The 27998-nt window shown below is 42.8% G+C and overlaps 1 protein-coding gene across 7 annotated transcripts in view; it reads right to left on the bottom strand.

Annotated features, from left to right (window-relative positions):
* Positions 1 to 27998, bottom strand: part of Cdon (cell adhesion associated, oncogene regulated) — an 86531-nt gene that overhangs the window by 45344 nt on the left and 13189 nt on the right. For 6 of the 7 annotated variants that reach the window (XR_005487905.2, XM_006242791.5, XM_006242793.5 and 3 more), the window contains 6 exons: positions 10005 to 10137; positions 9286 to 9558; positions 7709 to 7855; positions 6738 to 6881; positions 5448 to 5738; positions 4620 to 4889 (listed from right to left, as the gene is read on the bottom strand). Coding sequence is in view for 6 of the 7 variants with exons in the window: in XM_006242791.5 (XP_006242853.1) it covers positions 4620 to 4889; positions 5448 to 5738; positions 6738 to 6881; positions 7709 to 7855; positions 9286 to 9558; positions 10005 to 10077 (1198 nt within the window). In the remaining variant the exon portion in view is untranslated. Of the gene's footprint in view, positions 1 to 4619; positions 4890 to 5447; positions 5739 to 6737; positions 6882 to 7708; positions 7856 to 9285; positions 9559 to 10004; positions 10138 to 27998 lie in introns of those variants that run through there. The other variant, NM_017358.2, reaches the window with a different exon arrangement.

Below are 27998 nucleotides of genomic sequence, written 5' to 3'. Positions count from 1 at the left end.
AGCTTTTCCGGTGTTTGCGTGTGTGCCTGCCCTTTCTTCATTTGCTCCAGTACCAAGCCATGCAGGATATTCTGTGCAATTGATTTGTGTGAGGGAAGCAGTTTTGGAATGGGGTTTTTCTGTGTAGCCTGGTTGTTGTGGAACTTGCTTTGTGGACCAGGGTACCCTTGAACTCAGGGATCAAAGGGGTGCACCATCACACTCAGCTTAGAGAGTGTAATTTTTAAAAAGTAGGATTTTTCATCTTGTCCTTCTGAAAGGAGTGTATATAAACAAGCTTACTGAGACTCCAATAGGTATACCATGCCCACTACACTGCTGTAAATACATTAGGGTGAACGCAAAGGGTAAAGAAACATAAAAGTAGATAATAGTCCTTCAAGAAAACAATCAGTTCTGGGGAAATCTCATTAGAGAAAGCAAGAGCGTAGGAAAGAGAGGGTGGAGGGGAGAGAGAATGAATATGAATCTGTTTTAAATTCAATTTGACATAGTATTTTTTACGATGGACATGAACACCATTTTGTTTCTAAATCAAAATGGTACCAAATCTTTCCTCCTGGTTATTTTCTGGAGGGATTTTTAAGTAAGGCCACAGGGGGGGAAAAATTGGTCAACACAGAAGACTTTTTTCCAGAACGTTTCTTTTTCTCTAGACCTATTTATCACCTCTTATAAAGCCAAGGACACTGGATCTTCAACAATGTCCAAAGTTTTCCCGGTGAATGGGCATAACGGCTCTCCCTAGCTATACTATGTACATCCCCAAGGACTGAAGAAGCGGAATGGCGCTTGGCAGACTTAGGTGCCACTCGTAAATGACTCAGAGATCACACAGGAACCCTGTGGATTTATCTTTATGTACCATGTTGAGGTCGAGATTCAATTTTACTTTCTATTTCACTTTGATGATAATTTCATGTCAAAACTTGAAACAGGTATCCTCCTCCACGGAGTGCACAATGCCAGTTCATTCAGGTCTTTCTGTGTGAAGAGATTGTTGTCACAGTCTGTGGTGTCCAAGAGTCTATTTGTTCCTGCAGCGATATCATGCTTTTGAAATTACTACTGGCTTTTTATGCTTACATCAAGTTCCCCATGCTCTTCAAATACTCCAGTTATTCTGGGGCCTCTGCCTATCTTTATAAACTTTATAATCATTTTTCTCAAGGGTACACACACACACACACACACACACACACACACACACACACACACACACACAGAGCATATAATCCAGGCTGGATTATACGGTGTAATAATTACCAAAGCAAAGGCTGGCCCTGAATTCCTGATCTCCCTGCCTCTACCTTCCAAGTACTGGTGTGTTATTGACAGGTGCCATTAGAGCCCAGCTAAGGTCTTCAAAATATTCTGGTAAGATTCCACCTGGAGCAGCATAGATCTACAGAAAAGGTTTGAAAAGACCAGATTACCATGTAATTCCAAATGTTGCTAACCATAACCTAGAATGTATCTTTATATGTAACTTTGTTACCAATATAAAAAGTGATTTTTAAATAGTATTTCCTGTTTGTTGCTGGTATACAGAAAGGCCAATTATTTGTGCTCATTTAGGTCTTCACCTAGCTTCTTGCTAAATATTAGTATTTTAATAATAAAATATATGATAAGGAAAAGCTAGCAAGCACTTTGGATATTGTATAATAGCAATATTGGCTATAAATTAATAACTATTTAGATTACTTTCCTCTAATTTCTTTGTGTCTTTCTGTACTGGCTGGGTTCTCTCACACATAGAAACTTGGAGTGAATTTTAAAGAGAATACCTTTTACTTTTTCATGGTCTTGACTAGATACCCTTTATCAAGTTCTATTTCATTTTTCTGACTGTCTAGCATAGATTTGTCTCATTTTTCCTACTTCTAATGAGATAATCATGGTTTTTCTCTGTCATACAGTAAATAGGGTAACCATCCATTTTATGGCAGACTTCTGAAATATCTGCTTCAGCAAGATAGGTATTTTTTTATACATTCCTGGCTTGATGGCATGTTATTTATGATTCTTATATCTATCTTCACAAAAATAAGACCTGCCTTTAGCTCACTTTTTGATCCCAACCTTCTGTAATTTTGGACTTGAGATTATACTGAGTAGAGACTTTCCATTTCCCCTTCTCTCTGGGAGAATTGTGTACTATCTGGAAAAGTCTGTTACTCCACAAAACCATCTGGCCTGATGTTTTCTTTGTGGGAAAAACTTAACTCCTAATTCAATTTCTGCCATAGCTGTACTCAGGTTTTTTATTTACTTTAAGTTAGCTTTTCTACGTTCTATTTTCCCTTAGAATTTACCCATGTTATAGTTTGAATCTGGTGTTCCCTACCAAAGCCAAGTTGAAAGCTTGGTCAACGGCTGCCATGCTGCTTGATTGATAATGACATTTTTAACAAGATGGGACCTAACTGAAAAAGAAGTTAGATCTCCGGGGGTGTTGAGCTGAGGGGAGACTGGGAACTTGTCCCCTTTCTGTCTCTCTGCTTCCAAGCCATGACCTAAGTCGGTTTCCTCTAGACTTATTCTAGCCATGATGCTCTCACTATGGTGCCTGCCATAGGCCCAAAGCAACAGGCCCAAGTAACTGTGTCTGATGCTATGAGCTAGAATAAAGCTTTCTTCATTTTCAGTTGATCATCACAAGTATTCAGTGGCAGGAGCTAATCCCACAGCTCTGTTTATGTTTGTACTGTACTGTCCTATTTGTTACTTTAATACTTTTAATCTTTCCATTGAGACTTACGATTTCCTTCCCCCTTAATACTGTCCCTTTGTACCTACCTTTTTCACTTGATTTTGCCCAAGGTTGGTGCACTTTATTAGACTTTCCCAAGAACCAATTTCTATGCTTTTCATCTCGTGTTTGCCTTCCTTTTCTTAGATGTTTTCTGCTCTTGGCTTTTCTTCCCTTGCCTCCTGATTTCTTCCAATCTACTCTAATGTTCATTTACTCAAAAATTTTCAACCTTACTTGTTTCTTTGGTAAGCACATAAGGCTATAAAAGTCCTAAATTCCATGTTGGCCACCTTCCCACTGGACATGATTGATTGTTTTGGTGAGTCTTATGTCAACTGGACACAAGCTAGAGTCATCTGAAAAGGGGGAACTTCAGTTGAGAAAAATGCCTCCATGAGATCCAGCTGTAAGGTATTTTCTCTATTAGTGATTGATGGGACAGGTCCAGCCCATTCTGAGTGGTGCCACCCAGATTGTTGGTCCTCAGCTCTATAAGAGGATCGGCTGAGCAAGCCATGTGGAGCAAGCCAGTAAGCAGCACCCTCTATGGCCTCTGCATCTGTCCTGCCTCCAGACTCCTGCCCTTGAGTTCCTGCCCTCACTGCTTTAACTGTTAATATGGAACTGTGATCAAAATTAATCCTTTCCTCCCCAACTTGATTTTGCTCATGGTGTTTCACTGCAGCAATAGTAACAGTAACTAAGACTTTGGCTAGTGCGCACGCGCGCGCGCACACACATACACACACACACACACACGCGCGCACACACGCACACACACACACACACACACTGATCCTACTATGTTTTGGTGAGAGTGTGAGGAAACACGATATACAAAATGCTCATGAAAGTATGAACTCATGGTAACTGTAAAGAGAAAGTCAACAGTATCTATTAAAATTCCTAATGTATACATAGGCTTATACTACAAGGTCACTTCTAGGAATTTCTTTTAGAGACACTCACATATGAGAAAAATCAAAATGTTCATCATATCTCAAACAGCTGTCAACAACACGCTAGTCAAATTACTGCAGAATAAAATGAGATGGTAAGCAGTCATTTTTCTTAAAGAATAAAAATGTGGTTTGGTGTACCATATGAGAAGAAATTCAAATTATAGGTTAATCAAAAATTATAAAGTAAACACTTCTAGCTCAATTTAATCTTTTAAAGGATAATAAAATACAAACACACACACACACACACACACACACACAAAGAGTATATAATTCTTTTAAGAATAGAAGTCTATTCAAGAAACTGATAAAACCAGTTAGTTCTAAAGAAAAATAGTGGATTTTGGATGGTGGTGGAGAGGGGAGAGGGCAAGAGACTGTAGACTTTAATGTACACCTTTAGAAACTATGTAGAAAGTGTTTAAAAGAGGAACCCAGTCAGTTGCACATGCTATTCCATTGGAGCCTAGACACAGGTTTTTAATTAAAATTTTGTTATGTTTGTGAGTGTTTTCTCTGCATGTCTGTCTATGTACTACTTGTACACCTGGTGCCCATGTAGCACAAAGAAGGCATTGGATCCACGGAGGGTGGAGTTACAGAGGGTTGTGAACTGTCATACGGGTGTCACTGAGCCTTGGTGCTCTCAGCCAATGAATGCTGTTAACCATTAAGCCATCTGTCTATCCCCAAACAATTTTTTTCTATGCGCTAGATGAAGTAAGGAAGCTGCATCATGGAAATCCCAGTCTGTCACTATAAAGGACCATGGAAAACAAGCCCAGCTCTTGTACAATCATAGGGTTATTTTCTTCCAAAAACATGGCTTCATTTCTAATTATTGAAAAGGCCTACCCATGAAGTAAAATTTCTTGCGATTACGTGACCTCAAAGCACACCTTGTTCAATTTGAAGTCTTCCAGTAGATTGCATAAATCCAATCCCATTGTCTGCCATGCACTGATACAACCCAGAATCCTCCATGATGACCCCGGTGATCTTCAGAACACTTCCTTCCGTCAGATGCCGTGAGGAGGGGCGGATGGGCTGTGCGTTATGAAACCAGGTGCGGTTGGGGGCTGGGTTCCCGTGAACTTCGCAGGTAAAACGTACGGTGGCCCCCAGGGACACCTTCTGATCGTGCAGCCCTTTAGAAATTGAAGCGTGCTCTGAAAATAAAGCAGGCACGTGTAACTATCGCAGAAGGCACAGAGAAGCATGCCCTGAAAATAATGTGGGCGCATGTAACACGCGTAAGGAGCACGGAGTAGTAAAATCTCTGTGTTCCTTACTTACATCCTTCCATCTGCAGGACTCAAGAAACACTGAGAGATCTGCCTTTAACTTTCACCAGCAGGATAAATACGTGGCTAGTAGCTTAGAGCCTGCTTTTTCACGTGGGTCAACCCATTATATACTCCAAACCTATGAATACGCACGCATAACGCACGCACGCACGCACGCATTTCGCCCCGAGCTCTCCCGGCTTTGCGTGTATTGAGGATGAGGCCCCCAAGAACACGTTATGTCAAATGTTCTAAGCCACCCAGAGATACAGTCTATCCAACATCCCTTTGCAGAAAGGAGCCCAGTTCTGGCTACTGATGTGGATATTTCTTGATATCTGTGTCTCATTTTTAGCTCACAAATATCCCCCAAACATCGGTTAGACTAGGCAAATGACCCGATTTCGGATGAGACTCCATTTTGAGCAGGTAAGACCTTACCCAGTACGTTGACTGTGTAAGTGACGTGTTTAACATCTCCGGACCTGTTGTTGCCCACCACACAGGAATAGTTCCCGGAATCCGCTGGGTCGATGCTAGCTGTGGCCAGGTGAGAGTACAGCCTTCTCCAGTTGCTTCCTGACAGAGCATCCTGCCCGTCCTTCAGCCAATACACTTGTGAGGCGGGGACCCCACTCACTACACACTCCAAGGTAACAGGGCTGTGCGGAAGGACAGCTAATGCCTGAGAAAGAGCAGGGTGAAGAATGTGAAAACCATCCGAGGAAGGACCTGGGAAAGGAAGGGAACACAAAATGACGTTAGAAATGACTCATGTCCACCCTCTCCCTTGGCTGAGTCGTGAATGCCCCTGGGAACTGCTTCCATTTCTCCCTCATGTGACAAGGCCCTATGCATAGCAAAACCATTTTTCTGTGAGAGCCAAAGTAAAACTATTTTGTAATTTGTTTTGAAAATTTTTCTGAACTGGCATTTTGGAAATGTGGGGGTTGCAAGTCTAAAGCCACCCATTACTACGCTCTTCCTCAGCTCAACAGTGACAATCCCCAGTCAGCCATGGCTTTTGTCACACCGGATAGAAAGCACATTATCTCTCAGTTTCCTACTCCACAGTTAATTAACCACCAATTTGCATATCACTGCTGTGAGATTGTTATATTTTTTAAAATGTTAAAACATGGGGGCTGGGGAGATGGCTCGACAGTTAAGAGCACTTGCTGCTTTTGCAGAGGACCGGGGTTCAGTTCCCAGCACCCATGTCCTGGCTCACAACAACACATAAATCGAGTGCTGGTGGATCTGATGCACTCCTTGGGCACCAGATACACACACACAGCGCATATACATATATACAAGCAAAACTCTCACACATAAATAAATAAACCTTTAAAAACTATGATAGGACCACTCTATAATGCACTGATGGACAGAGATAGGACTCAGTGGTTAAGGCCGCTGGCTGCTTTTCCAGGACTCGGATTCTATTCCTAGCATTCACATGAAAGCTTACAACCATCTGACTCTCTACTTCCAGGGTATAGGATTGCCTCTTCTGGCCGTTATGGGCACTAGGTGTGCACCCTGTGTATAGACATACATGCGGGCAAATACCCGTGCATAAAAAAATAATAATAAATTTACCATTAAAAGTAAATAAATAAACAAAACCAGGATTGAAAACCATACTGAGCTTTCCTTTGCCAGTGCTTCGTGAGCCAGCCTTGTGAGGACTCTTCCTTCCCTAGCCGCCAGCGTCCTGCCAATACTTACGACTCACAAGGAGCTTCCGGCCAGCGGGTTCAACTTTCAGTTCACTGGTGACAGGATTATAGGCAGCACACTTGTAGGATCCCTTATCCTTCGAGGATACATTCAAAATCTGAAGATTTCCTGAGGGAAGGATTATGTAGTTCCCTGGGAAAGGTAGAGGGATGTAGTGAGGGCCTGGGGATGCAGCTCAGTTGGTAGAATCTTGTCTGGCACAAAGCCCTGGATTCAGCGCCAGCATCCACCACATATCAGACACGGATAGCACATGCCTATGATCCCAGCATTGGGAGGCAGAGAGAGGCGTGTCAGAAGGTCAAAGTTATCCTCGCCTACAGAGCTCCAGGCTCTCCCTTCCTATAGACCCCCACAACTCAACTGGAACCAACAGACGCAGTTGACATTTACACAGAAGACCAGCAGTAAATTCACAGCCAAGGAAACTTTGTTACAAGCGAGAAAGAAGGCCAAGCCCAACAATCCTCATGTAGCAAAACCCCAATTAGAAAACCTGTAGCAGACGGTCAGAGTCAGAAAGCCCAAGAACCTTATTGGGACCAAGACACAATGAGCATAGATCCATCTGGGCAACCTACATTCGCAAGCTACAGCCACAGTGGTGTCCCGTCACTGCCAGTGGTGGCCTGGGCACACGTGGCATGGCCATGCAGAGAGCAGACCGTGCAGTAATACATGTAACGTTCCAGGTATGGAGTGTGAGGTGGCAGATAAAGGGGTGCCCAACAAACAAAAGTATATACGGCCCACACAGGTGGGGTACGCTCTACCAAATAAAGGGGACAGAAAGTGACAGGTCACCCTATTTATGCACACCCCTGTGGGCCATCTTCTCAGAAAAGTGGTGTTTAAATATGGCATTGGGAGGTTAAGGAGCGAGTCCGTGGAGTAACTTGTCGAAGGTAACCCCCTGTCTCAGCTCCCTCCTCTGAGAGCATACCCCAAACAGGACTCACCTGTGGAATACATCAGCCACTTTCCCCGGATCTTGTAGCGCACCTCAGCTTTGGGGTTACTCTCAGGTACCCTGCAGCCAATGAAACCCGTGTTTTTCTCTTCTGCAGTAATAACATGCATTGTTGATGAATCGAAATCAGCCAGGGCTGAAATAAACAGGCAAACGAATGAATGCAAGACAATTCAAAGGAAATGGGAAGCTTGCAGACATGTAAAATGTAAAATGTAAAATGGCCTTTTGTGCCAGCTGGTCCCAGCAGTCCTGAGCATGGCAGGATCTTTGTTTCCAGCTTTTTGGGTTTGTTTGTTTGTTTGTTTGTTTGTTTGTTTGTTTTGGACAGGTTTCATTATACAACATCATGTAGCTGACACTAGCTTTGAACTTGTGATCCTCCTACCTCAGCCTCCCATTGCTAGGATTACAGGTGCATGCCCCCACTGCCAGCAATAATACTGTTTTCATGAGAAAGCCTCTGAGGCAGAGGGGGGTGTTGAGGACTGACAGCTACGTCAGGGCACACAGGTTTTCAAAATCACTGCCTTCAGGGAGCCGTAAGGAAAACAAACTGCTCCGAACACCAAAGAGAACTGGGAAGCATACTGACAGACTCCTGTTCTGTCAGGATAAACCCTTTCCCATCAGAGGGATGTTCATCAAAATTCGCTTTCCCTTCCATGAAACGGCTTGGGGGAATGAACCCAGGATGATGTAAGGCACAGCAGCCCACGGCGCCCGGATTCACCAGCTTGCCGCTGCTCCCTTCCGTTTACACAGCGCACTGTGGACTGAGCAGGCTCTCCATTATCCCCACCGCCCAAGGAAGCCAGCTGCCTGCCTCCAGGAAATCAACCCTCCACTGTGTGTCTTGGAGCTGTGCATGGGTCACAGCTCTACAAAAACATTTACTCTTCTCAGTTATGACAAACTCACTACTCCGGGGGAATCCAGATTTGTTCTGTAAATAGGGGTGCCCTCACAAAGCCGTTTTCCATTACTGGAAGCCATCGCCGTTTTGAGAGGCAGATGGCTCAAACTTCCTAAGAAAAACCACGCATTCCAGATTTTCCATAAGTTCAATGCTTCGCATTCCTTTCTTTACAGTCGGTTATCCCCCCCCTCCCCCGGCTTCCTTAGCCTGGTTTAAATTATATAAATTACAATCCCCTGGTAATCGAGGGAAATAAAACAATTAGATGTAAAAGAAAGATGGAGGATTGTGTGAGATATACGAGTGTCAAAGCCAACTGATTTGTCTGTATTGATATTAAGGGCTTTAAAGGATACACAAAGAGACTGCCTGGAATTCACACTAGAAAACTGTCCTATGCTAACTTTAAAAAAAAAAATGTCCACACTATGACTTGAGATTAAGCCACTAGGCTGGGCTACAGAGGTTCCGGGATCTTCTCCCAGCTATCCGAAATCAAAGCAAGCTTAAGATAAGAACTCCTCAGATGCACACATGTCTCGTGTCACTGCCCAAGTCTTTCCCGCTATCAAAAAAATGCAGCATGGAATAGAAAGCCCATAGATTTCGAGAAAAACGACAGATAACAAGATTCAGACTACACTCACCTGCAGCGGACACTGTGGCAGGGCCACTGACAACAGCCCCAACACTGTTGTTGGCCACACACTGGTAGCAACCAGAAAGGGAAGGGTTGAGAGACAGAATGGTCAAAGTCCCCCGGTGGATCTTTATCTGTTCTGTGTTTCTGTCCAATCGTTTTCCATTATGCAACCATGAGATTCGGGCAGTAACAGGTTTAGCAGAACAATGTAGGACCACGGGTCTGCCAAGCTTCTGGACAGCAGAGAGTGGCTCAGAAATAAAATAAGGTGCCAAGTCTACAGTGGAACATTCCAGGGTGTAAAAAAGAGAGAGAAGGAGGAGGGGTGAGAAAGCAGAGAAAAAAAATGCATTAAATAGATTTCATCTGCATCTATAACCAAGAAAGTCTCTCATTTCTATATGTGGTAGTTCTTAATGCTCTTAAAAAAATCATAGGTCCATCTTTCTCCCCCCCCATTTTTTGAGGCAGGGTTTCTCTGTGTAAGAGCCCTGACTGTCCTGGTCTTGATTGGTGGACCAGGCTGGTCTTGAACTCACAGAGATCCACCTATCTCTGTCTTCCTGAGTGCTGGAATTAAAGGTGTGCCACTATGCCAGACCCCTATAGTTCTTTGTAAACAAGTAATAAATGCCACACAATGAATTATCTTCACATAAGTATAAGGCAAAAAGATTAAGAAGAGGAAAGGCTTCAGCCCCAACCCCATCATTCCACTCTTACCTGAGCTCACAGAAGAACACAGAATCACAAGAACATACAGCAGTTTCCATAAGGGTCCGAGGTCTGGATGCATATCGCCCAATTACAGAAGTAGGCTGGGAAGACTTTCCGAGAAAGCTCAGGCCTCAGCTTACTGGAAAACATTCAAAAAGAAAGAAAGAAAACTTAGACCCTAAGAACCTCTGGCATCTTTAAACTGATCACCTTATCTTAGGTTCCTTATGATCCCTATCTTCTCAACCCACATATAGACTAGACACTAAACTAGGCTTAGAAGCTTTATTCCTTGTGGGAACTAGGATACACCATTACTGCAGAACTACTAAGAGCTGATGGAGACCACACTGAAATGGTCAAGAATGGAAAAGGGAAAACCATCAAGAGACACTGAGTCCTGGAAAAACGGATAGGGCACGGTGGGTGACAATGAAATTTGATTTTATTCAGGTCACAATCTAAAAGCAGAACCAAAGGAAATGCAGAAGCCAGGAGATAAAGTGTGAGGTGCAGAGCCATGCCAAGGGTAACTCTCGGGTTTTGGTGTAAAAGAGTAAAGAATGCCTGTTTACTAAAGCAGAAATACCTAGAGAGCACGACACGAAGTGGAGAAGGGGGAGTAAGAGGTTCTGTGTGCCTGAGAAACATTTCAGATTATCAACTAGGACATCCTGCTGCTACCATCAGGTCCAAAGTTGCTGAAATGAATCACAGGGAGAAGTCAGAGCTGGAAATGTAGATTTCAGATGTAAGAAAATAGGACACCATCTCAGCCTTTTCCATGGCGAATATGCTTGGAGAACAAGAACCCTGAGAGACTGAACAGAGAAGAAGCAATGGGGATGCAAAGAAAGAAGCAACAAATGGGACAAACCCAGGGTAAAGTTCTATTGGTCAGCAGAGTAAGCTTAGCTGCTATCCAAAGGGCGCGATGCAGAAAGTCAACAATGTTGACAAGAGTGGTTCAGCAGAGAGAGGCTAACTTAATGGGAATAGAGGTTATGTAGAGAGCAGGAGACAAAAGAAGGACAGGCACTTCCCCAATTCTGACATGCAGCAGTAAAACTGGGAAACTGGCTGCAGACAGATGAATGGCTGTGACAGATGTCACCCGAGGGAAAGGCGCTTTCTTTGATCTGATTTTTAATTGTTGTTTTCAAGCTAGAGACAGTAGAGTACATTTAGAAAACTTTTAAGAAGTCCATAAATCCCAGGACTGGCAAGGACATGGAGACAAACCACCACATATATGATAGCTGAGATAGGACCAGACAGGAAGTTCTTTTGGAAGACAATTTAAAAATTACATATCAAAGTTGTTCATTCATGAAGCAAATGTTTTTTCTTTTCCGATATTCATTATATAGTAGACATCATCTACTATAGGGCTAGACATGGGGCAACTTTTATTGCAAACATAGAAATAAAATAACACAGATGTAAGTTTAAACCTTACCTTCTAGTGGGAGAGAAGACAATGAGGAGATACTGATAAAACCAGTCAGTTTAACAACATCCTCTAGGGATGGGGAACTCCCTCTAAACCCTGGACACCCTTCTGCTTTGCTTCTAATTAACATATCTGGTGATGTGCTGTATCCTCCCTAAAACTAAGCATATTCAATGTTGTAAAATTCTATTTTCCAGAAGAAAGCATTCTATCATGTCCCTTAAAGCGAAAGGACCACTTCAATATGATGAAATCCCAGGTGTGCAATCATATTTAATAAAAACTGATACTGCATTAAGTATGTTCACCTCAGCAGTGAGAAGTTTATGGGCGCAGCCGTCTACACAAAGAGGGGTCTTATTTACTACGAACAAAACTGGGCAGAGGAAGAGAGCAAAGCAGTGAGTGTGCGAGTCAGTGGCTCAGGATCTGCTCATCTGAGCCTCAGGCTTGAAAGCTCTCAAGCGCAAGCTGACCCATCTCTGACATCCTTTCCACGTCTTTTCTTGGTGACCCCTTTAAGAAGTGGGAGCAGACGTACTGGCAGAAGGGGTCAGTTGTGTGAAGACTCTTTTGGTTTATTTGAACCATCCTAGTTAAGGCTACAGACAGACATGGCGTGGTAGAGGCTAACTAAACACTCACTGACTTGTTAACAGGAGACTCCGAGAAAATGTGGACGTGGAGGATTGTTTCTTCCTCTTGCCAAATCTTTCTTCAACTATTTATTTATTAAAAGGCAGTGACACGGACTTTACAGTGAACTTTAACCCTGGCACATGGCCTAATTTATAGCAGCTCTTAAAAGTTTCACAGTTCATTATTTCTACCTAAACATGATCACATGGAGGCTTCCTTGATGAAGCCCACTGCGCTGCTCTTTTTACACTTTTAGACAAGGTTTCACTGTGTAGTGATGGGTAGCCTCTAACTATGTAACCCAGGCTAGCCTCTAACTTGCAATGATCCTCCTACCTCTACTTCCTTGATGCTCAAACTACAGGCTTGATCCATCATGCCTGGCTATGACGTTACTTTTAACGTGATCTTAGGTGATTTTGGAAGTTAGAGAGAACCTAGGTCCACAAGAGGCACTTACTAAACATCTGTGGACTTGACTTCTGTGTGTGCACAGCTCAGGATAGAGGACCGTAAGGATAATGTAATCTATGGGACAGGTGACTTGAAGAGAGAAGACACAGAATCTCACTTCAGCCCCACCACTAGACCTTACTCACGACACAGGTGAGACCAGTACAAACCAGACACCCATGAGCAGCACAGAAAAAAAAAAAAATCACCCAATGCCTTGTCACTTTCAAAAGTATCACCTTTGTCAAAAATATAATACCCTTAATATTAGCATTACTACTGTTGTTACTGTCTCTGCACACACACACACACGCACACGCGCACACACACACACACACACACACACACACACACACACACGCACGCACGCACGCACGCACGCTCGTGAGCACAAAGTTTCCCCTGCATTCCTCCTGCCATGCTGCACACAAGTGGCCTTACCATGATGTCATCTCTCTCACCGACAGAGACTTACATTTGCCTTGGCTAGAAAGCTTCCCTCATTCTCTCAACAACACAATCTGTTGTCCCAGCTTCCTCTCACCCTCTCTGCTAACACGAAAACAGTGACCAACAGGATGGAAGTCCAGAGACACAGCACTCCTTCCTCCACCACACAGCTCTTGAACATGGCTTGCCTAAGCTTCTTTGACCTCTACTGTAACATACACAACATCCAAGGGTTTTCCTGTAAAAATTAAAACCAGAATTCAGACTTAAGTCATATCATATGGAACAGAATTCTGATTAAAATCAAACTATTGTTTAACTTCAGCATTTATCGCATGTAACACTGTTCAAAAACACCCAGTATTAACATAAATGCTGTGTTAGACAAAATGTGTCCATGTCTTTTCTCCACATAATTGGCAATGAGTATGTTAGTTCTATAAAAAGAAAATTGTTAAGAGAAAGCTTCTATAAACACTGATTTAAAGCACCCACACACAACCATTCAGTATAGAATATTTTGGGATATACAAAAAACATACAAGGAAAACAAAAATGAACATCCCAGCAGGCAGTGATAACAGAGCACGTTCTGATACTCACCCTCCCAGTCCTCCTCATACGCGTGCAAACATAACTGAGATCAGAATGCATAATGGCTTTAAATTCCTTTAATAAGTTCTTATCTAGTGATCTTCCTTCTTACTAAAAACCGTCCGTGAGCATCCCCTGTAACACCTGCAGACACTCTCTGGCTTGGTTAGAGTTTCTACTTCTGTCAGGAGACACGTGACCACCTCAACTCTTATTTCAAAACAAGACAAAACAGAAACCATGTAATTGGTGCTGGCTTACAGTTCAGAGATGTAGTCCCTTATCATTATGTGGGGGAGTACGGTACTGTAGGCAGACAGACATGGTGTTAGAGAGGGAGCCAAGAGTGCTACATCTGGATCGGCAGGCAGCAGCAGGAGAGATCAGAGAGATGGAGACAGTGGGACTGGCTTGGGCTTCTGAGACCTCAAGCCCGCCTCCAGTGAAGCACTTCCTCCAACAAGGCTACACCTACTTCAAGACCCAGAGGGTTTCCTAATCCTTCAAATAATGCCACTGCCTATAAGTCAATGGGGGGCTTTTCATTCAAACCACCACATAGTGTGCTGAGTGGATATATTTAATCTAGTTAAATTATCCTTTTGAATACTTTAATATCCAAATAAAGTTACTTTAATAAAAACTAACTTTAAGTTACACATAAAGTTACTTAAGTCATATTATGCACATACATCTCATGCATAGGAGTGAATATTGTTCATAAATCTTTAGATACTCTTTTAATTATGTGTCCTGATGTTATATTCTTGGAAGTAGAATTCCCACATCATGGATATGGACATTTTAGTTTTGGGGGTTTTGTTTTGTTTTGTTTTGTTTTGAAGATCTACTTATTTACTATGTATACTGCATTTTGCCTGCATGGATGTCTGCAGGCCAAAAGAGGGTTCCAGATCTCAATACAGATGGTTGTGAGCCACCATGTGGTTGCTCGGATTTGAACTCAGGACCTCTGGAAGAACAGTCACTGCTCTTAACCACTGAGCCATCTCTCCAGCCCCAAGATTTTTTTTTTTTCCGGAGCTGGGGACCAAACTCAGGGCCTTGCGGTTGCTAGGCAAGCACTCTACCACTGAGCTAAATCCCCAACCCCCTCTTTTTTTAAATACATATCATCGAGGTGTTTTCCTCAAAAGAAGCCAGTGCCCAGCACCATTCCTAACAACTACCATCTGCACAGTAAGGTAACTGTCTCCTCAGTTTAAGATGCAGATCCATGTACTTTATAAGCCAAATGTGGATATAAACTATAACAGATCAACTCACTGAAGTATACAAGAACATCATCACGTTGTTGATCTTTGGCCTTACATGACAAAAAGATCATGGGTATAAAAATCTGCTTTTACCCTAAACCCATGAAAAGAGAGGGCAAGGAATCACTGTAGTTACTCTGTAGTTTTAATTTACGACATGTATTTCTCTAAAAATAAAATTATATTCAAAGTCTGCTGGCACTCAAAACTTCAAACTACTATTCAAGAATATAATCTCCCTCCCATGCTGCTTTTATTTTTGTCTATCCAGCATATATATATAAAATAGAAGTACATGCAACTATTTTCCTAAAGAGGTAGTAAAATAATCTAGGCCCATGCAAATACACACACACACACACACACACACACACACACACACACGTGTGCCTGGTCTCAGGAACTGAGTGACCATGAGAACATCTTTCCATCACTTCCGTGTGTCCAGAAGTAATCACATCCTTCCACTGCAGTCTGAAGAGATGTTCTGCAGTCTCTGTGCTCCCAGGAAAGGCTCTGGTAGTAAGGGTGCTCCCACAGACTTCAGACTACCCAAAGGAAGGGAGGGCAGCTACAAGAAGCGGAACCATCTCTCTACCTCTCTCTCTTTCCTCCACACTGCAGACAGGCTTGACATCATCGAGCACAGTTCTGCTCCTGGGAGATTTAAGTCTCTCTCCCCTCCACATAGGTGACTGTGTGTGTAACAGCCATGGTTTCTGTGCCCTGCTGGGTTCAGCTGGGTTCTTCTGGCAGCAGGGGGCTAAAGGTATGCCTCATCTCAGCTCAGAAAGGAAATACTTCCCTAAAGTTTGTTTAACTCATTGTTCAGGTTCTGAACTTACTGCTTTTATAACCCCTCTTCAACATGCTGCCAGAATAGTCCTTTGGGGAAAGCCCTTCCTGAGTTTTAGATTTGATTACTTTGTTTTTTAAGCATCATTTCTGCTTTCCTAAGGCTGATTGGCTCTTTCTGAATTACCCCACTCCCTAGCACACCCCAAGTCCCCCAACGCTGATCAAGGCTCTTTCTGAATGACCCCCTCCTCCCCTTCTCTTGCCCTAATTATGAACAAAAACTTTAGGATCAGTATGGTTTTTCACAATAGGAAATTCTTTAGGTTGGTTTACATTTTAAAGGAATCTTATTCTTCGTGAAATGTGATCTTAAAGGGAAAACTGATTCCTATTTTCAATCAATTTCAAAATGTAACGTTTAGCAACTGTTGAGACAAAAGAAAAACATTTTTCTGCACGAACTAAAATCTAGAATATGCTGAGGGGGAAACCTTGGATACATGCTGGAAGATTAATCCAGTACAGTTACATTGAATTCAAACACAAGACATTTAAAAAACAAACACGAGGCCACATTTAACTACCTGCATATTCAGCATATACAACTCTGAGTCTCCTGTCAAATTTTCTTCATTCAAAATATTTAAATAATTCAGTGAAGATACTAACATCGCTTCCTATACAAAGTTTTCACAGACTCCTTCTCTTGTAGCAAAGTTCCTGCAATTGACAAGTCAACACATAGGACATCTCTGGGTAGCCTTTGCTATCCTGAAACGTGCTCTTGTAGACCAGGCTGGCTTCCAACGCAGAGATCCGCCTGCCTCTGCCTCCCGAGGACAGGGATTAAAAGCTTGTGCCACAACAACTGGTTCAGGCAGCAATTTTTTTGTCACAGTAGCTGCTGAACAGCTTTCCCACTTTGTGGATGGTTTCATTCTATGCGGTGTGTCTTTTTTTTTTTTTTTTTTTTTTTTTGGTTCTTTTTTTTCCGGAGCTGGGGACCGAACCCAGGACCTTGCGCTTCCTAGGCAAGCACTCTACCACTGAGCTAAATCCCCAACCCCGCGGTGTGTCTTTTAAGAGGCTAAAGCAAAACCCTTCAAAAAGTCATGTCTTGGCATTACACCTTTAAAGAAACAACAACCAGCTTATGATTAATCTAGTCATAAGCACCATACTAAAGACCGGAATCGCATGCTGACTAGATGGTCCTCTGTAACAGGGGCTTTGTGGATGGTGCCAAGTAGGAAGGTAGTTGAGAGTGTTCTGATCTGTCTAGAGCTGTGGCCCCACTACTAAGTGTCATGAAACATATTTCATCTGCTGTCTTTTCTCTCTGCTGGGACTCTACGTGAACTAGGAACACAAGAAGGCTAAAACCATTACAAACAAACAAACAAAAACCCTTCAAACAACTTCTTCATCGTCCTTACTGTCTATCACTCCTACAAAGTGATTTCCAGTGCCTAGTAGATGCATTTCGGCTTTTTTGTTTTATTTTTGCTTTTTTGTTATCTGTGAAAGCTGGCTTTTATTGAGATGGAGCCTAATACAGTGTTTCCACTACAGTCAGTGAAGACCACTTTCAATAAGTGACTGAGTCTGTAAGAAATAAAAAGTTTTCAGGGTGTAAAGCAGTAAGTGTGAAGAGAGATGAGCAATGGAATCAACACATAAAGACACTAAAGGAAGAGATAGATGAGTGACAGACTCGCCTGTACAGGTGACACAGGAAGGACAGAAGGCTCATTTCACCTAGACCTGGGGTTAGCACTTCTCGGAGGGAGCAGGAGAGATGCTGCAGGTTCAAGGTCAGCCTAGGCTACTTAAATAAGGGGACTGGGTCTCTTTGCAGAAAGATGAAATATGTTAGATGAAATCAAAGTAATAAATTAAGGGATGCAGTCAGGAGAACAGTGAACAGGGCATTCTAAGCAGAAAGGATGGACAGTGTATGCACAGAATCGACATATGCAGAGTAAGAAAGTATAGGGGCTGGAGCATGGGGTACTGTATTCAGAGAGGGAGAGGTACACAGGTACACAGAAACTAGAGCATAGTACACACACACACACACACACACACACACATATACCCACACACACATACACACCACACACATACACACACATATACCCACATACACACACATACACACACACACCACACACACATATACCCACACATATACACACACACAAACACATACATACACATATATACACACATATACACACACATATACACACACATATACCCACACACATACACACACACAAACACATACATACACATATATACACACATACACACATGCGCACACATACACATACACACAGCACATACACCACATACACATATACACACACATACACACACATATACACACATACACACACATATACACACATACACATACACACACATATACACACATACACACACGCACTCTCACACTCACACACACACATGCACACTCTCATCATATCACATCACATCACATCACATCTCATCACATCAGGTATTTCATCCTGACAGGACTCTTTTCTACAGGAGAAAGCATGCTCAGACCTGCACCTGTGAAATGCCATCCACACTGCAATGTGGAGAACAGCTGAAGACAAGTTAGGAGGCAGGTATGAAAGAGAAAGGAACTCGCACGAGAGAAGTTGCCCGTAACATCTGGACATATTCAAATGATCTGAGCGGTAAAATTGACAGAACGAAGGTCACAAGCGATCCGGTCTGGGAGAGAATGCACAGCTCAGCCATCACCGGAATCCATTTGTCTATCCACTTCCTGTTTCCTGGCTGCTTTGACAAGAAAGAAGGCACCAAAGTGGCAGTCTACACCTCTGATTACGAAGTGGCTGTGTAAATGGTCTACATTTTCTCATACAGGAAACCCATGAGAAACAGCAGGGCCTTTGTGCTGACTGTCCGGAAGGAGCTGCAGGGAATGGGGTGCATGACAGAGATGGAGGGCAGGACATAAGTGGGGATCTTAGACATCTGATTATACCTGTGGAGCAAGGCAGAAATGTGGGGGTCAGCAGCAAACAGAGCTGCTGGCCTGAATAGAGGGTGTTCAGCAGGCTGAGTCCTGAAAAGGCTCCCCGTCTGAAGAAGCAGCAACTCCTCATTCAAGACTAAGGATCCCGGGGTTGGGGATTTAGCTCAGTGGTAGAGCGCTTGCCTAGGAAGCGCAAGGCCCTGGGTTCGGTCCCCAGCTCCGAAAAAAATGAACCAAAAAAAAAAAAAAAAAAAAAAAAAAAAAAGACTAAGGATCCCGACATAGCTGCTGCTGGAGGAACTTAAAGGGGGAGGCAGAAGCGATTATCCAGGGATGAGACTGAAGAGGCTTGATGGAAAGTCGGTCCTGAACTGTCACTAAATCAGCCTCAACCCTCAACACACCTCTCACCTACCTCTGAAAGGTGCTGTGAGTGAGGTAACCAGACCGTCACTCCTTCATAACTACTGAAGGCTTTGCTGGATCAGTGTCCTCACTGTGTACATGAGGGCCCCCAAAATGGGACATCAGCTAGCATTCATCTTTCAGTGATCTTACACCAGGGATTGGAGGATGGGCGAGGCAAGGAGAAGCAAAGAAAGTGCCATTGATTTGGTCACAACAAAGACATTAATAGTCCGCCATCCTGGTTGGCGTGGGGCTGAGAGAGGAAATAAACTTACAGACTAAAGCATCCCTTAAAGCAGTTGTGTGCAACAGATAATGATGTACTTATTCTGTGACCTGCTGCACAGCCTGGAGATGGGAGAAGGAACTGCCAATCCCACAGGAAGGTTCCCAGCCACCAACTCTGGAGTTCTGCTCTCTCGGGGAGCGAAGCGCTCTGTGGAATGCTGACAGTGGCATTTGTGCGCACTGATTCATGACCTCGACATCATTCAGACCAACCTTCTACTTAAAGGCTGGCACCCGCAGATACTGCAGCTTTCCCCCCAACCTCCGCTGTGTCTCGATGGAGCCAGCCAAACATCTGAACAACCCTGCTGCCTGCAGAAGTGTCTCCTTCCACTGATGACCAGCAAGAGTAGAGGGAAAAAAATGGAAGTTACGCAGGAGCCGTGGCACCAAAAAGGCCAAGTGAGCAAAGAAATAATCAACTCCACATGAGCCACTCCAGCACCGACACAATAGAGAGGGCCTAGGCCTAACCCCAGGAAAGGTCACAAGGATCAAGGGTCACAGTGGAAGAAAAAAAAAAGGCAACAGCTAGGAGCAGCCAGCTGCAACAGGCGTCAATGTGGTCCTAATTAGACACCAAAAGAAGCTCAGAGCACAGGCTTCGGCTCTATTCACAATATCTGTGTGTTTTTTAAAAAGTCCCTTTCCCTCATTCTAACAGATGACTCCTTACTGCTTTTTAGCACAGGAAACCGAGAGCTGTGGAGCCCAGGTAATTCTGGCATCCATCATGAATTGTACGGGAGAGTTACGAATACTTAACCAGCATAGCTGCCTACAGATGCTGAGATGGTAAAAAGCAACTCGGGAAGGATCAATGGAAAGACGAGATACAGCAAATTTCAAGGAATTACTGTGCTCAACTGCAGAGTCGAACCCTGCCATAAATGCGCCGCTCAGTGGATTTTCAAGTTTATTGTTGGCACTGGCTTCGTGGGAAAAAGTAACAGAATTACGGTAACCGCAAAATAAATGCTCAAAGGCAAGGTTTTTTAAGTTTGGTAAAAAACTAGAACAGGCTCGGGTGGTGTTGTAATGTTACCATCAGACACTTGGCCAGCCTCATTTGATGGGGGACGAGAAGGAAGAACATGGAAAGAGATGATAATGAATGCTTAGGTAATCTTATTAATACTGTTGTTTAAATGCCCAGAGCTTTACTTAGACCAAATGACACACTGAGCCGAGAATTGCCCTTGCAGTTATAAGACACAACCCTTACTGAGTTGGATTTAGATTGTATTTTGATAATGTGGGGAGGGGGGCTTAAGGAGAAACTGATGTCCATAAAGTGTATACTAACGTAGACACACAAAGCTCTGCTGAAACAGCAAACAAGGGGGAAAGCCAGAATTCTTAGAAAACTTGGGTCAGTGCCCGTGAAGGACAGATCTGTCACGGTAACTTTTCCACCTCTCTACCTGTTGAGTTACATGTTTTCTAGAATCTAATCATACTGATCTCAGTTTCAGGGTTTCTCTTTCCTCTTTAAACTCGGCTATACGAAAGACCTCAAGACCCCTCGATTTCTTTGCTCTGTTGAGTGACGAGAATTAGGTCAGACACAGCTTCATCAAACCTGCCATTCTACCATGGATGAGCAGCTGTGCACTGATAATGGGGCTCTCCAGGCCCATTCAAAAGTTGACACACAAGTCAATCACAGATTACCACCTAGTCAGTACATAAGGGGGCCAATGTGACGGATAAGCCAAAACATACGGAAAAGCACAATGGTCCACACCAAGAAAATCTGCACTTTAGAAAACCTTATACCATCACAGGCAGTTAACAACAAAACAATGATGAATCTACAATGCCCTGATGAACAAGAGAATAGGAAATCAGGTCAATTAAGTTTACAGTATCTTTGTAAATATACCACTTTACACAGAGCATGAAGTCTTTATCCAACCAGAAAAGCCTGAAAGTTCATCAATGACACAGGACCAGCCAGTCTACAAGAAATGAAGCGTGATTTGCTGGAACAACTCTGTTAGACTCAACCTAAACCAACCAGATGGTACTGCATCCTAATATTACATCGGGCTCCAATAAACAAGGTAGCCAAAAGAAACACACCTGGATACAGAGACAAGTGTGTGTACACACAGACACAGACACATGAGCCAGCATGGAAGGCAAACATTCCGAGGATGCTACGGGGTGCAAGACACTTCTTAAAATTCTCTATTAATTGTCAGCATCGATGTATAAATGAGGTACAAAAACCGTCCTCGTTATTATACCTCTGTTTAATGCCATAAGGCCTCAACTTCAATATCGTGAGCCAGTATTTTCACTAGTGGATAGTTCAAAATCAGCCAAGAATATAAAGATTTGAACATAGCATGATAAGCTCCAAGTTCCTTGGAGCAGAAACGACAATATGAGAGTAAATGAAATGTTAGAATTAGCATCCACTACTGATATCTCACAGCAGTGCTGAGTCAGGCTGCCTTACTCTGTAGAACATTCCTTCACATGTCACTATACACGGAAAGTCCTGTGGGTTCTGACACTTCTTGCCATGGTTGACTTTCAAGTACAACACGAAGGGGTTTGGTTTTTTGTTTGTTTGTTTGTTTGTTTGTTTTTGGGGTTTTTGGAGTGAATTTTTTAGCTTACAAAGTTTTTTCTTTTCCTTTTCTTTGGGGGTGGGGATAGCAAGAAAGCTGTACATTGGATTGATAATTTAACTCTTCCAATATCTCTTGATGTAAAGCATTACTTTAAAGACAAGTTTGAGTGGGGTTGTAATTTGTAGACTAAAAACCACAACCACAAAGAGGGTCAGAGTGAGAGAGATGGTTCCGTCCATAAAGGCAAGCACAAACATGACAACTTAAGTTTGATCAATCCCTGGAACACAAATAAAGGTCCAAAGAGAGAACAGACTCCATAGAGTTGTTCTCTGACCTCCACTTGCAGATTGTGACATGTGTGGCCCAGTGTGAATATATCATGTACACACACACACACACACACACACACACACACAAACACACACACACAATCCATTTAAATGTTTTAAATTCTCTTTCAATAATTTTTACAACAAGAGGTTGTTTCTGTTGTTATAACAAAATAATTGGGTTCTCACAGAGATGAAGGCTAGAAAAGACAAGAGATCGGTGTGGTATCTGGTGGGCTCTTTGTGATGTAGCCTTGCATGACAAAAGGCAAGAAAAACAAGGGAGCAACAGAAGCAAGGATAACTCAGACCTTGGGTGGCAATAGTGCACTCATGGGGGCAGAGCTTTCACACCATCTAACCACCCATTAGAGAGCCCGCTGTTCTGTGCTACTCTGGGCACATATTTAAACCACATCAAGTGTCTATAGTCGAAGAACTTCAGAAGTAAAGGATGGCTAAAGAATGGGGCAACATACTGATATAGGTAATAAGGACCCCATTTCCTAAAATGCTACACATCTCACATTAACACTTTTATGTAATCAGGGGAATTTCAAAGGCTTTTATTATTAAAACAAAATCAAAGGGACAATTTCATTCGTAAATATTTTAAAACAAAATTATTGGTTGATAGACTAAGCTAGTAGTGTGCTAATTATGTGCACACAGGGACTGGGCAAGATGGTTCAGAGGGGAAAGGGTACGTACCTGCCGCCAAGCCAGACAACCTGAATTTGATCCTAGGTCCCACATTCTACATAATGAAAGGAGAGAACAGACCTGAAAGGTCTGTGTCTCTGTGTGCATGTCTCTGTCTGTCTCTCTGTGTCTCTCTCTGTGTCTCTCTCTGTGTCTCTCTTTCTGTCTCTCTCTCTCTCTCTCTCTCTCTCTCTCTCTCTCTCTGTCTCTCTCTCTCTCTCTCTGTGTAATTAAATAAATGTAGTAAAACATTTTTAAATAAAAGAACAAAGCATGTCCAGGCAGGGAACAGTACCATGGCTTAGTGAATGAAGGCAGTTGCTACACAGCCAGTCAGGCCACTGAGTTCAAGTCCTGGAACCTGGTAAAGGTGGAAGAAGGTAGCCATCCACGCAGTTGTCCTCAGACCTCCACAGCCACACCACAGCACGCACACCCATATACACACATCACTACCTAAATTTATTTAGTCATTCCCTAACTTAATAGGACAGGAGTTCTCTCTGCAAGGAAAAATAAAAAAAAAAAAACCTCCATAATTTCTCCAGCCTCAGACTTCTATAGCAAACATCTTGTAACTTCTCTACCTACAGGAAAGAGAACAGGGAAGTCTGAAGTGCAGCTCTCACCTGTCACAATGTATCTTGCCTCACCCTTTGCAAACTTCAAATCTGTGCTGAATAGGAGAAAGGGGAGAGCAAGCCAGAGACAGGAAAACCTTAGCCCTAAACTCAAATGCAGCACTTCCATGAACAAGACAGAGAGTTTGTATGTACTCATGAAACAAATAATAACTATTTTTAAGGCCTGAGACATGAAGTTCATAGTTTCATTGTTAGAGTTTAAATGAAGGGAAGCCCTTTACTTTATACTCAAAAACAAAAACCTTGTAGACGTTTGCTTGCCAAACCCCTGTTCTTGTAAGTGGAACCCACCACTTCGAAGTTAAACCATCAGTGAGGCATCCATGGAATTCTGCAAGCCCTGTCAGAAATGTGTGTGTAGTGAGAACAAAGTTCTTCTCGTGACTTAGGAGTCACTTTTAAAAAGAAAATCACTGAGTAAAAGAATAGTACCCATTTGAAAACTACTCAGGTGGGAGAAAGCAGGCTGGGCTTAATTCATGCATGCCACATGCCTGCAGAGAAATACCATCCAGCACCACATTAATATATGCAGCCAATACAACCAATACATGATCATAAAAGAAAGAAAAACAAATGATAGTAGTTTTCAAAAGGTGGCAGAAGGTAGCCTTAAGGGTGGGGGAGAAAGGTACTTAGGTATCAGGCACTGCAGGAACCAACATCTGAGGCATCGCATCACCCCACATAACTGCCTCCTCTCTCTGTGCTGGCTCCCCTGCCAACACAAGCAGCTCAGGGGCAAAGCCCAGGTGGCAGGTGTGGGTGTTCCAGAACATCAGATATTGTTTTGTTTATCTGAATTACAATCTTGGCTCAAATGACCTAGGGGTGCAAATAAAACATACTGCTAATTAAAATAACCAGCAGCAGTACTAATAAAACATCTGAAAAGCAACTATTTTACAGAGAGAAGCTTTTTAGGGGCTCGCCTCTTAACCTCAGGATACTGAACAACCAGCATGTTGTTAGAACTAGTGGAGGGATCCCAGTTTCTGCTGGAGGAGAGTAAAGGAGCAACTTAAATCTGGTTCTGGAGCAGAACCAAAGGTGACACAAAGGCATAGCACTGACTTGACAGGCGTCTGCAGACAAACACATAGCCTGCAGAACAGCAAAGAAGCCACATGCAAGCACCAGCAAATGTGCTGATGACTTGCTGAATTTACACTACAGCCGACGCCTGCCACGCCTGCCACGAGAAAAAGGAGATGCCCAGATGCTGAGATAGTGGCTCAGTCAGTCTCGGGACAGCTGCCTAAAGTAAACGTGGCCATGGGTTCAATCCACAACCCTGGAGAGGATGCTGAGGGGAGAGGGGAAGGGGAGAGACATTTAAACCTCCTGTGTATGAATGACAAAATCTGCCAAGCAAGAATATTAATTTTCTTAACTAAGAACCGTTTTTTGTTATGATTGTATCATTCAAACAAGACCAAATAAAAAACAAACAGGAAGTGAATGCACAATGAATGTAGCTTCAGAAGCAATCACTTTATGTCTTGGCTATTCGTTTTGTTTCTCATTTTTATTCCAGGTCGGTATAAAATTATTGCTAAAAACCAAGCTGGCTTCAAGATCAATGCTAAGAACCAGCTAAAGACTTACGTTTTCCATGCCTTAAATCACTATAAATTTAACAGCTCAATGCCACTCTTTATGAAACAGGATGCCCGATTTCCCCTACACACACAGGCCTTCACCCTCGTGTTGGCACCAACCGCTTTCCTCAGAAGAACAGTCTCTACCACTCATAAAGAACCGGCCATATCACCTTCATGCTTATCTTTCCCAGCATCTTCCAGGGAAGGTTCAAAGGCAGGACATCAACCACACCCAACCCTACATTCAACTTAAATAAGCCCCCACTACCCACTCAATCTCCCTACACACTGATCTGAGATTTCCAGTTTCTCAACTTTCCTTTCTCAACAATGTCCTTGACATTTATTTTCACCTGACTTCCCACGTATAAAAATTGTAGCTGAACTGAAGTCTGGAAGGGGACATATGGCCCTCACTTTACTTGACCCACCACACTGCAAGAGGAAGGAAGGACCTAGGCTAGATTATTTGGGGATGAGAGTATGTCAAAAATCCTTATCCCTTCCACTCACCTGTGCATGAAGCGGCTCTAAAAATAAAGAGCTTTTAAAAACCATTTTCTAGTGGGTCCATTTAACCCCTCTGTCGGCTCAATGCTAGAGGAATTTATCTGTTTTTCTCACTACTGTAAAGTCCAACTCAGGGAAGAAACTGTCACAAAGTAAGTCTTCAAACACTTGATAAATGAATAAGCATCCAGTATGGGACATAATGACTTGACAAACTACCAATTTCCCGTCCCTTAAAAACACTTCTGCTAAGCCAACAAGAAGGTAAAAATGGCCGCATGTTGTCAGAGAGCTAGCTGCTTAGAGAATCTGGACCTCGCCACTGATTTGTGTCTTCTAATAAGGATCTATATTTTCTTCATTGCTTATTTTTATACCAGTGTTCACCATCTATTTTATATCAATCTCTAAATACCCACAGCCAACATTCTCATTACATATAATTTAAGACAGGTGCCAAGAGGATTGATTAGCAAAGCACATAATAAGGCACTGAAGAAAACCCAGAGGCCAGAGACTCAACAATGGAGCACCTCAATCACTAAGTCTACAGAACAGGGCCAGGAGGCTCAGAAACAGCCATGGATACACGGAAACCTCAACATTAGGATCGCTCGTAAGGCCTTGTAGTTAAAGACACTTGGTGCACATATGATTATCTTTCTGTAGATGTTTATGACAGGGATCATCAGTACAGGGTGAAAAGCAGGGTTGTAGCACACGCCAACGGCCAGGCTTCCAAGATGAACTAAGCCACAGTCAGGAAGCAGCAAGAGCTCCGTGGTGGCACTAGTACCCAAGGGAACAGGAACTCACATAAAATTCCAAAAACAGTAAATGTCTCACTCCTACCGACACGGCGTGACTAGAATATGTGACTGGGTCGATTTATTTACCAACATCTGCTGTTCAGTCTCTAATGGGGCAAATATCTAAGAAAAACCAAGCACGTTTCTGAAACGGTCTTCTACAACCCCAACTTGACTTGAAAGTGAGGACTTGGTTGTTTTTCTGCCGATGGAGGCAGCACCACTTTGTTGATTTATTTACATAAATAAACTTCATCTTCATGAGTGGGCATGAAATTAGGGTTTAAAATACTTAGATCAGAGCTAAAAGAGAAAAGATGCAACTGTTTCGGTCAGTAGCTCTCGGTGGGTTTTTATGGCGCCTTCCCAGAGGTAACTGTGGGTTACGGATGGAGGGGGTGGAGCTACCACACACAACTTCACAACTTCAGGTTGAGAACGATATTAGGAGATGAAGCGAGAATTTTATTTTTAAAAAAACAAGATGTACATTCCCAAGACTATAAAAGCTAAAATAATCTTGTAAATGCTACCCAACTCCAAAGCCACAAGACGACATCCCTACACGAACTCTGTAAATGCAATAGAGGCAAGCTTTATCCTCTCTTTTATAGGCCCCAAACAGGTATCTTAAAACCTGTGCATTGGTAGAATGGTGGTACAATGTTTTCTCCAGAGTCCAAACTTAATACCACTGCAAAAATTACAATGTTGCCCTGCAAGTGTGCACGCCTGAATTTCTGTGTGTTGTGGGGGTTGGGGAATGGGAGTGTACCCAGACCCAACGCTCTGCACAGAAAAAATGCAGGTAGAACTTCTGGCATATTCTAGTCACACCATGTCAATAGGGATGAGACACAGAACCTGTACACCAGTGCAGAGGCCAGTAGCTACACTCCATGGCCCAGATGTGCTATTACAAAGGTCAAACCGGTTTCTTATAATCAGAAAACAAGGAGTTGAAAATGCCTTAAAGACAAACATTTCCAAATGGATTTATTAGGGTTTTTTTTCTTTTCTAAGTTAATCCCATTATGCTAAGGAATATATAATATCAAAGCAAGCCATGTTAAAGACGCCATGCTAGGAAGCAGGACCTCAGGTAAAGAAAGGGCTGGGGATACACAAAGAGCAACACACAAGGCTCCAGGCCAATCTCCAGCCCCAGAAACAGTACACAGCCAAGTTACCTGCAGACTGAAAACTAAGACACTCTTAAAACCACTTAACTGTCACCTAACATATGTCATACTTAGGCATGTTAGTATAGATAAAATTATATCAGGCAGTCTATACTTGCCAAATATGAATCAGAATTAGTATTCATCCTTGTTCAGTTTTTTTCCTTTTTAAATTAAAAAAAAAAAAACAACAACAAAAAAAAAAAAAAAAAAAAAAACCTTACAGAGCAGCATCATCAATCACCGGGAGGGTCTGG

This window comes from Rattus norvegicus, chromosome 8 (assembly GCF_036323735.1).
Source record: "Rattus norvegicus strain BN/NHsdMcwi chromosome 8, GRCr8, whole genome shotgun sequence".
In the NCBI taxonomy this organism is placed as follows: Eukaryota; Metazoa; Chordata; class Mammalia; order Rodentia; family Muridae; genus Rattus; species Rattus norvegicus.
This window is presented reverse-complemented; position numbering and strand designations above follow the sequence as displayed.